This window comes from Dama dama, chromosome 28, assembly GCF_033118175.1.
Source record: "Dama dama isolate Ldn47 chromosome 28, ASM3311817v1, whole genome shotgun sequence".
NCBI lineage: Eukaryota > Metazoa > Chordata > Mammalia > Artiodactyla > Cervidae > Dama > Dama dama.
This window is the reverse complement of record NC_083708.1, coordinates 12,845,622-12,859,557: the sequence shown is the minus strand read 5'-3', so window position 1 is coordinate 12,859,557 and position 13,936 is coordinate 12,845,622. Positions and strand designations below refer to the sequence as shown.

The 13,936-nt window shown below is 45.7% G+C and overlaps 1 protein-coding gene across 2 annotated transcripts in view; it reads right to left on the bottom strand.

The window, feature by feature from the left end:
- KCNQ5 (potassium voltage-gated channel subfamily Q member 5) overlaps positions 1-13,936 on the bottom strand; it is a 587,063-nt gene that overhangs the window by 99,598 nt on the left and 473,529 nt on the right. For both annotated transcript variants that reach the window (XM_061131817.1, XM_061131818.1), the window contains exon 6: positions 4,922-5,032. In XM_061131817.1, coding sequence (XP_060987800.1) covers positions 4,922-5,032 — 111 coding nt within the window. The remainder of the gene's footprint in view (positions 1-4,921; positions 5,033-13,936) is intronic.

Below are 13,936 nucleotides of genomic sequence, written 5' to 3'. Positions count from 1 at the left end.
CGCCTTGCCTTCTTGGTTCTGGCTCACCCATTAGGTCTGGGAGCTGGTAAAACTAGCTTGATCCTTCTGTGTTTATACTGACTTTTTGGCTGGTTTGCATTTTTCTGCATATCGTCTCCATCTGCCAAAATCCTGCTCTCTTGATATGTCCCCTATTTTCAGTTGGCCTTGGTCTAAATTTGTGGACTCAAGATGCTTCATGTCAGCCTCAGGTTGAGCTTGGTTTCAGAGTTCACTCAGTCCAGTCTCTGGGCTGTCTCTCAGCCTCTACTTTATTGGTGTGGGAAGCAGAGCCCCTCTGCTTTCGAGTCTGGGATTTTACTTGCTAGCTATAAATTATTAGCTTTTTATTAAACTTCAAGGAATCTAACCCTTAGGTTACAGCTGGGTATCTTACGAGCTGTAAGTCTGTTCCTTGCCATAGGTAAGGGACGGCTGTTTTTCTTTTCTTTATGTGTTTGAAGTCACTCAAAGATAGTAAGGGCTGTTGGAGGGGGTGGTGTGTCTCATCCTTGGGACGTGTTAGGTCTCAGTGGATGACAACTTGATGAGGATATTTTTGGGCTCTAGATAACCTTTAATCTTCCTCCTTATCTTGAGGTGGTTTAGTCGCTAAGTCATGTCTGACTCTGGAGACCCCGTGGGCTGTATAGCCTGCCAGGCTCCCCTGTCCATGGGGTTTTCCAGGCAGGAGTACTGGAGAATTCTACTTATCTTGAGATTCCACAATTCTGAGTACCTCTGTGATGACAACCAGGTAATAAATAACGCAGCTATGTTTAAATACAGTTATACGATGATACTATTGCTGTTAATGAGCAGTGACGGACTCCCTCATCAATCAGGACGCGAGGCTGTGCTGTGAAACTAGAAACGATGTCACAGGGTCTGTTTTCCATCACTCTTTCTCAGCGACTGTCTCCTGCTGTCTGAGGTTTTCATCTCACGCAGGTTGTGACTGAACAAGCTAAGCTTTATGAAAACCTGGTTTGTAGGATTTTATTCGTGGATTTAAACATCTCCCTCCATTTACAGATTATAAAAATGGACTTCAGTTTCCAAATCCAAAGCAACTCTTAGTTATTCACAACTCCAAACTTTCCTTCTGCTCCTTAAGACCATTTAGGAAAGATTTATTTATTTTCCTTTTAATGTCATTTTTCATGAAGCTTAAACACATAAGAGACTGTGAAACAGCAGAATTTATAGCATATATTTATATTATGTATTTCTATTACATGCATAGATGTGTATAATCCACTCATAGGCAGCATAATTTAGTTTTTGTAGAAATTGAATTAACAGCAATGGCTACTATTTTTGAGCATTCATTATGTAAATATGAGGTTCAGAGTTAAATCCCTTTTGGAAAATGAAGACAGGCCCTGCATAACATGCATTGAGCACCTGCCAAACAAACTAAAATGTGGTGAAAATCAGGCTGGCATTGCTTAGAAACACACACGAGTAGATGGCAGACGTGGGCTGCAGCCCTCTTGAGCCAGACTGTACATTACAGCAGTCCTGACACCAGCTCTGCTCATCGTCTGGTTACGGCTCCTGTCCAGCCCTCCTGCATCTCCCTCAGTCCTCAGCTCAGACACCGAAACACAGGTTTGTTAAAAATAAAGCCTGCTGTGTGAAATATAGCTAACGTGCCATCCCTTCAAATTGAGACTGACAGAGACACATTCTCAGAAACTGAGTTTTGTCTTAATTCATTTCCTAAGGTGAGACAGACTTTGAGGTTTTAAGCTTTAGAAGTTCTCCATAAACATCAAATGGAAATAAGATGCCTTGGCAAATATTTAAAATATTTATCCCTTGTTATCTTACAGGTTAAAAGAGCTGATTTGTACCCTGTACTTGGCAGACAGGTTAAAAATATTCTCAGCAAGAGAGAAGCGAGGGTCCGCAGGTGGAGACAGTCCGCCCAGGGCAGTGGCGACTTAGGCCACTTGTGCTTCTCGGCTGAGAATACTGGAGAAGTCTCCTTATCTTGAGGCCCTGGGATGGGGCCTTAGGGAAACAGATCCCAGTGGAGGCGGTGGCCTGCATGCCTGCGTGATGTGCAGGAGAATGCCTGTGTGGTGTACGAGAAAATCCTACTTCCAGGGAAAGACAGGGCGGCTCTTCTCTCTCTTGGCCCTTTCTTTCCTGGGTGGAAGGCAGGCCCACCATCCACTCTGACTTTCTTAGCAAAGTGCCCGTGTTCCCCTAATTTCAATCCGACAGCACTGCTGCCGGCAGGTACACTGGACATACTGGTGTTTCCGGCCACCTTTTTTTTCCTTTCTTCTTTTATTAAAGGTAGACATGAACCATCTTTCATTCATTCAATAAGAACTCAGCACCTACCATGAGACTTCAGTGAAACTCTCCATGGTAAAGTCTACTCTGCTTGGCCCAGTGAGGGGATGCTATGGGTGAGTGAGATTTTGATTTCCAACACTAATTGATTTAATCTGCATGTAGAATCATAATCACATTATCGGGAAAGCTTCTCAAGAATGACTAATTAGTCTCTGTCCCTTAACCTAACAGCAGTACAACTGACTCTGCCATGACGGTCCAGGGTTTCCAGATGGAGGCGGGCAACCTGCTGGGTGGGGCGCAGGCAGGGCCTGGAGACGGCTGACCTTCCTGCGAACTGGCCCAGGTCTTTACACCTTTGAACACTTGTCTCTGCTCTGACAGGCTCTTTCTTCCGTCCCTTGCTATTATCTCTTCCTGGTGTAGTGTCTGTTCTGCCAGCCTACTTCCACATCGCTGTTTATAATCCTTGAAGAGATGTGAAACTACAGAACTCACCTTATCAGACTTTGCTCTAAATTAAAGCGGTAATGAAAGGCCTTGATCTCTCCTGGGAAGGTGGCGGACACTGTTGCCCTGCGAGTGAGTCGCCCCGATGTGGCCCCTTGCTGTGTCTGTGATTCTCTGAGGGATCACATGGGCTGTTATACATGTGGCCTCAGGATGAGTACTGAACCCAAAAGCGGCAGGTCTTTGACACCATTATTTTGGGAAAAAAAGCCCAAGACTGCATTTTGCTGTTTCTGAGGTGTTTTCCGGTAGGGAAGCTGGTTGTCACGTGGGTGTCTGTTCTGCATGGCTGAGGTTGCCAGGTTCACGTGACTCTGGATGGACAGAGGCTTTCTGTCCTCTTTTCCACTTTCTCTCAGCAGGAAACACCCACATATCGTGAATGTTTTCTTCCTGACAAATACTTGACTTATGTTACATCATTGGTCTTCAAAAACTTTCTCTGGATGCGATAACTATTCATACATGACGTTAATAAATGTACTCAGGGTCTGTTATGGGCTGACTTGTGTCCAAAATTTACAGGTTGGAGCCCTAATCCCCAGGACCTCAGGGCACGACCTTTTTGGAGAAAAGGTCTTTACACAGGTGATCAAGTTGCAGTGAGCTCACAGGGTGGGCCCCGACCCACTGTGGCTGGTATCCTTTTTAGAGGAAACCTGGGCATGGACAGAGGGAGACAATGTGGAGACACAGGGCATAGAAGGTGTCCATGAGGCCTGTCCGCATCCCTCCTCTGGGGCCCTCGGAAAAAACCAGGCCTGCCAGCTCCTTGGTTTTCAACTTTCACATCCAGAACCACGAGAAAGAAAGAAAGTGAAGTTGCTCAGTCCTGTCCGACTCCCTGTGACCCCATGGACTGTCGCCCACCAGGCTCCTCTGTCCATGGGATTTTCCAGGCAGGATTACTGGAGGGGATGGCCATTTCCTTCTCCAGGGGATCTTCCCGACTCAGGGATCGGACCCAGGTCTCCCGCATTGTAGGCAGTCGCTTTACCGTCTGAGCCACCAGGGAAGTCCCAGAACCATGAGACAATTGAGTTAAAATAAGTCAAGCCAGAGAGTCTGTGACACCTTGTTACAGCAGTCCTAGCAAACCAACACAATCACACTTGGGGAGCACGGGACCAAACCCAAATTCAAAGTGAGACCTGATACCTGAGCTCATGCATGGTCCCTGGGGACCCTTCTCTGACTTTGGGTGGTCTGGGGTGCAACCAGCCAGTCAGCCTGGAGCTGAGCACTGGCCGTGGGAAGGACAAAGCGTTTGGGCAGAGGTGGAGTCCCAGGAGTCTCAGGCTCTGGTGCTGAAGGCCCCACCCCCTTGGCCCCTTGGAGGGGTGCCCTGGGGTCTCTGGGGCCGAGGCTGAGAGGTGAGCCTGCCTGTGTCTAGAGCAAGACGGAGGCTGTGGTTCCTTAAGTAGCATGGCAGTCGCGGCTCTAACACGCCAGCTTCTGGGCTCCTTTCCCCCCATGAGGGGTGGAGTGTGCGAAAGAGAGAGCTTGGGGATGGAGGCAAATTGTAATAAATATTCTCACAAACTGCTTTTGAAGACACAAGAGGATAAAACAACCAGAAAGACAGGCTTCATCCACTCAGGAGAAAATAATCAGAAGCTTAAGAGAAGATAAGTGTGCTCTTCATTCTGATATGATATAGAAACTGGTGGTTAACAAAAATCAATGATGGCACAAACAATAAATCATCTGACACTTTAAGGACCCCTTAAATCCATGTGCTTCTCACTCAAGTGGATCCGAAGAGGTAAACACTTCACGTGGGCACATGAATCTCTTCGATAGCTCACACCTCACACACTTAACTGGTGCCATCAGTTTAAGAGGAGGACAGTTTTAACTCTTCACACCTATTTTCAATGTATTAGGAGCATGTTGACTGAGAGGTTAAATGTCTCCAAGGGAAGACCATTTTTATAAATTATCCAACTAGCTATATGTAGAAAAGTCAACATTATATCAGAAAAATGATACCAGTAAACATATAGCTATGTTCCAGGGCATACTGTGTAAAGAAAGCTCATGCTAGTAAACCTCTACAATCCAATTGGAAGTGCTTAATTTTTGCAAAGATACTCACAGCAGGAAGTGCAAAAAAAGAAATGCCCAGGAGTGCGAAGCCTGCTGACAGCAGCCTTCCCAGCCACGTCAGGGGGGTTTTGTCTCCATAACCGATCGTGGTCAACGTTATCTAAAAACAAATAAACAGGACGTGCAGCTTAAGTACTTGAGAGGAAAGTCATGACCCAAGAACAGTTTCCACTAAATCATTATTCAAGCAGTCTGGCTGGCACATTTTATTACTGTGCTTTAATTTTCCATGACACATAACAGAACTTCTCTTTGCCTAAGGAAGGGAGTAACCTACATACTTGTTCCTCCCTTACAACACGATTTTCCATCTTTCTTAAGTGCATTCAAAGAAAGGCTAGATTAGTAAGTGGATTACCATCAGTGATACAGGAATGATAACACCATGGCTTTAGGACTGGATCAGTACAATAAACAATAATTTATGTTAATTAAGTCTATCCACTCATTTCCCTGGCAGGCATTTCCTGAAGGCCTGGTGTGTGTAGGGTGTGTGTTTTGATTTGTAGTGGAACAAAAATGAGAGGTGCATAGCTCCTGTCCTGAGATAATTTAGGGCATAAGAAGGGAAGTATGTCACACACAAATCATTAAAACACAAAATAGGGCAAGACAGGTATTATGCTGAAAGCACAAATAATCTGCTGCTCAAATTCAGAGAGATTAGTACCAGCTTGGGCAAGTTGCAGAAGCTTTGTTGGGAAGATGTCATCATGTCTAGGCTTTGAAGGAGGGGTAATGTTTTGAGAGACAGAGATGATGGAGTGACCCAGGGAGGGGATACAGACGAGCAGCTGCACAGCAGTGGGATAAACAGGGTGGGTTTTGGAATGTGTGCTCAGCTGCACTGGCGCTAACCAGGGAGTGTCTGAGAAATGATCCCTGGGTCATGTCTCCCCGATGATAAGCTGCTCCAGGGGCTGCTGTGTGCCTTAGAACAGAGTTCTGGCTGTGCTCCAGGAGAGACGAGGCAAGCCTGACCTGGGAGAATGATGGGGTGATTGAATCGGAACAGTGGAAGTGAGATGGTATGAGGTGGAGAGTAAAGAGACAAGCTGAAGAAGAGCAATGGCAGCACATCCATAGATCATCCAGAAGGAAGGTGACGACGAAATCAACAGGATTTGAAAATTTCAAGTGGAAGATGTGGCCCCATAAATAGAAAGACGATAACAAGAAGGAGAGGGCTTGGGAGCAAAGATGAAGAGTGACTTTCAATGATGGCTTTTCAAATATTAGTACGTGGCTGATCTAGACATTCTGTGTGTATGTGTGTGTGAGCTCAGTCATGTTCGACTCTTTGCAATCCCATGGACTGTAGCCCACCAGACTCCTCTGTCCATGTAATTTTCCAGGCAAGAATACTGGAGTGGGTTGCCGTGCTCTCCTCCAGGGGATCTTCCCGATCCAGGGATCGAACTCTTGTCTCTTATGTATCCTGCATTGGCCGGTAGGTTCCTTACCACTAGCGCCACCTGGGAAGCCATGTTAGCAAGGAATTAAGAAGGAGAGCCTGAGTCTTAAGACTTGAGGTTGGTTTGAGATGTGGATTTTGGAATCAGGTGCTGAGTGACTGTGGAAGCTCTGTGAAGACATGAGGTAGCAAAGATTGTGAAGAAGGGGTGCAGGACACCTTCTCAGGAAACCCACACATTTGAGGGGCAGAAGGAAAAGGAAAGCCAGAAGAGAACATTGTTTCAAAAGTAGGGGGACTAGGAATGGGTTATGTAAATGGAGACTCAACGGAGAAGAGAGCTTCACAGAAGACCAGGTGAGCCCTGGTATCATAGGCTCATGGAAAACAAGGAGAATGAGGACTGAGAAGAAAGGTAGACACAGGGACAGGGTCACCAGCGGTTTCTAAACAGCAGCAGTCTTGGTAATGTCACCTTCCTCAGCCTTGGAGGAGGGAAACCTGTTGAGAAGCAGAAATGGTAATGGAAGGGACACTGTGTGCTGTAAACCCTCCAAAAGCATCCAGCTCAGCTGACCCCCCCTTCCTAGACTCTCTTCTCACCTTACTTCCATGGTTTTCCCTTTACATCTTTGTTGTTGTTGCTGCTCAGACATGTCTGACTCTTTACAACTCTATGGACTGCAGCATGCCAGGGTTCCCTGTCCTTCACTATCTCCCAGAGTTTGCTCAAACTCAGGTCCTTGAGTGGGAGATGCCATCCAACCACCTCATCCTCTGTCATTCCCTTCTCCTCCTGCCCTCAATGTTTCCCAGCATCAGGGTCTTTTCCAATGAGTCAGCTCTTCACATCAGATGGCCAAAGTAAAGGAGCTTCAGTCCTTCCAATGAATATCCAGGATTGATTTCCTTTAGGAGCGACTGGTTTGATCTCCTTGCAGTTCAAGGGACTCTCAAGAGTCTTCTCCAGCACCACAGTTCCAAAGCATCAATTCTTTGGCTCTCAGCCTTCCTTATGGTCCAAATTTCACATCCATACATGACTACTGGAAAAACCATAGCTTTGACTGTATAGACCTTTGTTGGCAAGTTAAGTCTCTGCTTTTTAATATATTGTCTATTTGTCATAGTTTTACATCTTTGGTGGCTTCTTCTATGTGGCTCATCCTACACCAGTCAACCTTCGAAGAGTAGATTCTTAAGGTTTGCTTCTGGGTCTTATTCTCTTTTTTGAAAAATTCTGTTCTTTAATTCTTCCTTTCTCTTCTATCTCCTCTTTTCTCTCTCTTGCCAGGTGATCTGAAATGTTCTCAGGATTAAAATGCCATTTTTATGAGGAACACACTGAGTTTCTACCTCCAGGTCGGATCACTCTTTTGCACTCTGGATCCACACATCTGCAACTGATACTTCTCTTTGGATTCTGCCCAGTTATTTAAACTGAATATATTTAAGACAGAACTTCTATTACCCCCAGCCTGCTGTGCCAATTACGTCCCTTCCCAATCGAGAACACCACTGCCAGGAATTCCCTGAGGGCCCAGGTTCAATCCCTGGTTGGGGAACTAAGATCTCACAAACCTCAGGTGTGGGCTGCTCAGTCGGAAGCCTCGAGGAACCCTTGCTGCTCCTGCCCCACAGGCCTCTCTCTGAACCCCTCAACAGGTTATGATGCTTCGATATTTCCAGCCCACTCCCTTCTCTCTGTCCTCATGGGCACCATGGCAGATCAGGCTCTGTAGCAGTCATGTTTAAACGGTACTTTTCTCAGTTTTATTAAGGGATGGTTGACGTGCATCACTGTTCAACACGTATACTTGGTGGTTTGATTTACATTTACTGTGAAATGATGACCACAGCAGGGTTAGTGAACATCCATCATCCTGCAGAGATACTATTAAAGGGTAACACTTTTCTTTTTGTGATGAGAAATCTTAGGATTCACTCTCTTCACTTTCCTGCATATCACACAGCAGTGTTAACTACAGTCACCTTGTGGTACTGACATCCCTGGGGTTGGTTTATCTTATAACTGGAAGTTGGTACCTTTTGACCACCTTCCTCCACTCCACCTCCCATACCTGCTGTAACCATAAATCTCTTTCTGTTTTTTTAAATTTATTTATTTTTTAATTGAAGGATAATCGCTTTACAGAATTTTACCGTTTTCTGTCAAACCTCAACATGACTCAGCCACAGGTACACATATATCCCCTTCCGTCTGAACCTCCCTCCCATCTCCCTCCCCATCCCACCCCTCTAGGTTAACACAGAGCCCCTGTTTGAGTTTCCTGAGCCATACAGCAAATTCCCGTTGGCTCTCTATTTTACATGTGCTAATGTAAGTTTCCATGTTATTCTTTCCATACATCTCACCCTCTTCTCCCCTCTCCCCATGTTCACAAGTCTATTCTCCATGTCTGTTTCTCCATTGCTGCCTTGTAAGTAAATTCTTCAGTACAATTTTTCTAGATTCTGTATGTATGCATTAGAATATGATACTTATCTTTCTCTTTCTGACTCACTTCCTGTGTATAACGTGTTCTAGGTTCATCTACTTCATCAGAACTGACTCAAGTGCATTCCTTTTTATGGCTGAGTAACATTCCATTCTGTATATGTACTACAACGTTGAGAGAGTCATTTCCTAGGCAGGTTTATAAGAAGTCTAGGGGTCCCCAAGGAGAGAGAGGTCTGGGATATTCAAGGAGGAAGAAAGGACAAACGTTTTTACTTTTTTTCCTCTACATTCCTTAGGATTATATAACAATAATGTATCCTGCCTGAGGACAGTCTTTGGATTAAACCCTCTGGCTAATTCTGTTATCTTAAAACATAAATTATGGGAGAAGGTCTGGTTTTTACAAGGATGTATCCTGCCTGAGGACAATCTTTGGATTAAACCTTCTGGCCAATTCTGTTATCTTAAAATGTAAATTATGGGAGTGGGTCTGGTGAGGTCTTTGCAGCCTCCAGACATTCTTTGGATTCACTGGAGAGTATGTAACTCCATTGCTAATACTAGCAAAGGGGTACTCTTTTGCCGCCTTCTGATGCCTATGTCAGAAGCTTTCTCTATCTCCTTTATACTTTAATAAAACTTTATTACACAAAAGCTCTGAGTGATCCAGCCTCGTCTCTGGCCCTGGATTGAATTCATCTCCTCTGGAGGCCAAGAATCCCACGTCTCATTGTTCAGCGAAAACCTTTCAACTTCTTTATCCATTCATCTGTCGATGGACATCTAGGTTGCTTCCAAGTTCTAACTATTGTAAATAGTGCTGCAATGAACAATAGGATACATGTGTCTTTTTGGTTTCCTCAGGGTATATGCCTAGGAGTGGGATTGCTGGGTTATATGGTGGTTTTATTCCTAGTTTTTTAAGGAATCACCATACCATCTTCCATAGTGGCTGTATCAATATATATTCCCACCAACAGTACAAGAACATTCCCTTTTCTCCACACCCACTCCAGCATTTATTGTTTGTAGATTTTTTGATGATGGCCATTTTGACCAGTGTGAGGCGGTATCTCACTGTAGTTTTGATTTGCATTTCTCTAATAATGAGTGATGATGAGCATCTTTTCATGTGTTTGTTAGCCATCTGTATGTCTTCTTTGGAGAAATGTCTGTTTAGATCTTTTTCCCACTTTTTAATTGGGTTGTTTGTTTTTCTGGTATTGAGTTGTATGAGTTGATTGCATATTTTGGAAATTAATCCTTTGTCAGTTGTTTCATTTGCTATTATTTTCTCCCATTCTGAGGGCTGTCTTTTCACTTTGTTAGTTCTATGAAAAATGCCATTTGTAATTTGATAGGGATCACATTGAATCTGTAGATTGCATTTGGTAGTATAGTCATTTCATAATATTGATTCTTCCTACCAAGTAACACAGATTATCTCTCCATCTGTTTATGTTGTCTTTGATTTCTTTCATCAGTGTCTTATAATTTTCTGTGTACAGTTCTTTTGTCCCCTTAGGAAAGTTTGTTCCTAGATATTTTATTCTTTTTGTTGCAACGGTCACTGGGATTGGTTCCTTAATTGCTCTTTCTGATTTTTCATTGTTAGTATATAGAAATGCAAGTGATTTCTGTGTATTGATTTTGTATCCTGCAATTTTGCTATATTCACCGATTAGCTCTAGTAATTTTCTGATACTATCTTTAGGGTTTTCTATGTACAGTATCATGTCATCTGCAAACAGTGACAGCTTTACTTCCTCTTTTCTGATCTGGATTCCTTTTATTTATTTTTCTTCTCTGACTGTTGTAGTTAGGACTTCCAGAACCATGTTGAACAATAGTGGTGAAAGAGGACACCCTTGTCTTGTTCCTGACTTTGGGGGAATGCTTTCAGTTTTTCACCATTGAGAATAATGTTTGGGCGCCTTCATTCAATAAGAATGGGCTCCTTCTATGCCCATTTTTTTTTTTAAACACATATAAGTGAGATCATACAGTATCTGTTCCTGTCTGACTTGTTGTACTTAGAGCTCAAGGTCCATCCAAATGGTTGCAGTTGGCCCAATCGTTTTGCTTTCTCTGGCTGAGCAGCAGCCCCTCATGTGTACACCCCTTTCTTTGGCTGAGCAGCAGCCCCTCACGTGTACGCCCAACCCTCTTGCTAACCCACTGTCATGACCCTGAGGTTGCTTCCATGTGTTGGCTCTTGAAGATCATGAGCCGTCCTTTCTCAATTGCTCTTTCTGCTTTGCTCCTGCTTCTCTTGTTTCCTTCTCCACACACCTGCACAGGCTATTTTCTTACTCCTCTCTAAAAGTCCTGCAATTTGCTCTTCACCAAATTCAGAATAAATTCTAAGCTCCGAGCTATGGAGCACGTGACCCTGTCTCTGTGGCATCCCCACACCGTCCTGGCCTTCCCTCTGCTCACTGCACTTTGACCACAGAGTCCTTTCAGCTCCTTGAATGGGCTAGGCCACCCTTCTGCAGAGCCCTTGCACAGTCTCTCCCCTCAGCCATTCCCCCTTCCCAGGGCACCTTCTTATGCTTCAGATCTTGTCCTAAGCTGTGTGTCCTCAGAGAGGCCCACTGCCCACTGTCCACGGCAGGGCCACTGGTTTCTCTCTGTCTTGCTCGTTTCCTATCGGCTCTTATCATGAGTGGTGGTCTACTCTGCTTTCCCTCAGGCCTCATTTCCTCAACTAGAAGGAAAGACTATTTCTTTACTCTTTATTTTCTAGCATGAAGCTTGCCACAAAGTAAGAGGACCGCAGTTAAGTGTTTAGTAAATGAGTAAAGAACCCTTTCAAAAACATTGGTAACAGAGTGAGAAATTGGGGTGAGAACTCTTGGGAATCTCTGACGTGAGGTGGGGATTTCTAGGATGGATCTGTGCCCGTCTGCAGAGAGGCCGAGTCTGCAGAGGGGAGGTGGGGGCTCTATGGTGGGGGGTACCCGAGAAGGGGGTTCCCCTGACGGCTTAGAAGGTAAAGAATTTGCCTACCAATGCAGGAGACTCGGGTTCAATCCCTGGGTGGGGAAAATCCCCTAGAGAAGGAAATGGCAACCCACGCCAGTATTTCACCTGGGAAATCCCATGGACAGAGGAACCTGGCAGATGAAAGTCCACGGGGTAGCAAAGAGTCAGACATAACTCAGTGACTAAGCAGCAACAGCAAGTTGAGGGGGAGGGCACACGGTGGAGGGCTAGCCTTGGTCGTGTGGATGAACATACCCTCCACAGGGCGGAGACAGCGTGGACACAACATGAAGAGGGAGCAGGGCTGGAAAAGCTCACAGTGGCTTCACCACCTGCAGCGAAGGACAAGGAGGATGACCTGCGCGGACAAAAGGGCCTGGAATGGGGAGGGCTCGCCTGGGCTGTGAGAAAGAACGTGCTCTGCAAACCAGCAGACAAGAGAACAAGATGCCACCCGCAGTCTCGGAAGGGATTCTGATTGCAGATAAAACACTCCTGGCTGCATCTCATGACAGGTTCATAACCTTAAATATGCAGGAAGGAGTTTAATCTATTGCACCTTTTCTGCAAAACAGCTTAATCCTTTCCAGTAGTTTATTAACAATAATACATGGAAGGAGAAATTGCATGGTCTGGTCACAGCAATAATGTTGCATTTCTTGGTCTGCTTTCCATTCCAGTCACACATCTGAGTTGTTCTCCTGAGCCTGGGGCTGTGAGTGGGTTTTAATCTGCTGCCTGCAGACACAGCAAAGCGACTACATACTCAGTCCAGTTAAGAGTGCCTGCACCCTCCTTTCAAACTCAGGGCTGCCCCTCTTACAGCACTGGTGATGAGGTGTCATGAACCCTGAGAGTCACACCTGGGGTGCTTGGGGTGGAGGACAGTGAGACCCCTCCTACCCACTCCTTGTGCCACCAGGGCCAGGTCAGGAGGAGCTGGAGTGGCCCACAGCCCAGTCTGGAGCAACCGCTTCCTCCGCCCGACCTCACAGTCACTGGGGTGTTGCTTGGTTGAGAGCCAGCCCAGGGACCTTTCGTTGAAGGCGAGGCTGGGGAAGGATCTAGCCCCAGGGTGCCAGGGAGAGGGGGCGAGGGTTCCTCTGTTTCGTGCCTGTGGGGCAGATCATTTTGCTTCCTATGGCTGCAAAGGGGGAGACTGTGCCTCCTGCTATTATCCGGGGGCATCCCACTGACCCCCTGCTTGCCCTGGCTGCCCCCTTTCTAAGGTAACCTCTGGTTGGGCTGCACTTAGTCGCTCAGTCGTGTCCGACTCTTTACAACCCCATGGACTGTAGCCCACCAGGCTTCTCTGTTCAGGGGGATTCTCCAGGCCAGAACACTGGAGTGGGTTGCCATGCCCTTCTCCAGGGCATCTTCCTAACCCAGGGATCGAACCCAGGTCTCCTGCACTGCAGGCAGATTCTCTACCGTCTGAGCCACCAGGGAAGCTGCATTCCATCAAACCATCCTGGAAGAGTCCCTAAACAATTAAAAAAACACACTTTTTAGACGTTCCAATATCTCTTGCAGTACAGTTTTAGCAAAATAATACTTGAATTGGTTGTCGCACGTCACGACTAGAGGGGGCAGCCGGCAGACCAGCCTGACGGGACGGGTCGGGATGAGAGGGACAGGGCCACTCTCCCTGGCCACAGGCTCAATGGTGCCTGTGGCTTGTGCTTTCCTTCCAGGTGGGCATTTACTGGAAGGGGCTGCAGCAGGTGGGAGCAGCTCAGAGGGAGTTTTGCCCTCAACTGCAGTCATGCAGGTAAGGAGAGATTTTCTGAGGGTCTTTGGGGTGCAAATATTGGCAGAAAGGAGTAATTATGGTAGCAAAGTCAGAGGTCTGCTCCAGGCCCCTTAGTGGGTTCAACAATCAAGTGTTTTCTCCCTCAGGAATAATACTGAAAAACAAATGTAAACTCGGGTCCAAGCTTTCCTCAATATTTTTCTTTAATGGGATGGCAGGTGCTGTGCTCCGATTATAATTTGGACATAGGTTAGGCTACAGTTAATTGTTTGCTTTCAATAGCACAATTAATTTGAGACCAGGAGATATAAACCTACCTTCTTTTCTTCAAGCAACAAATCAACAAATATTTACTGGTCTGGTTTTGAGAACACAGTTATGAATAGCT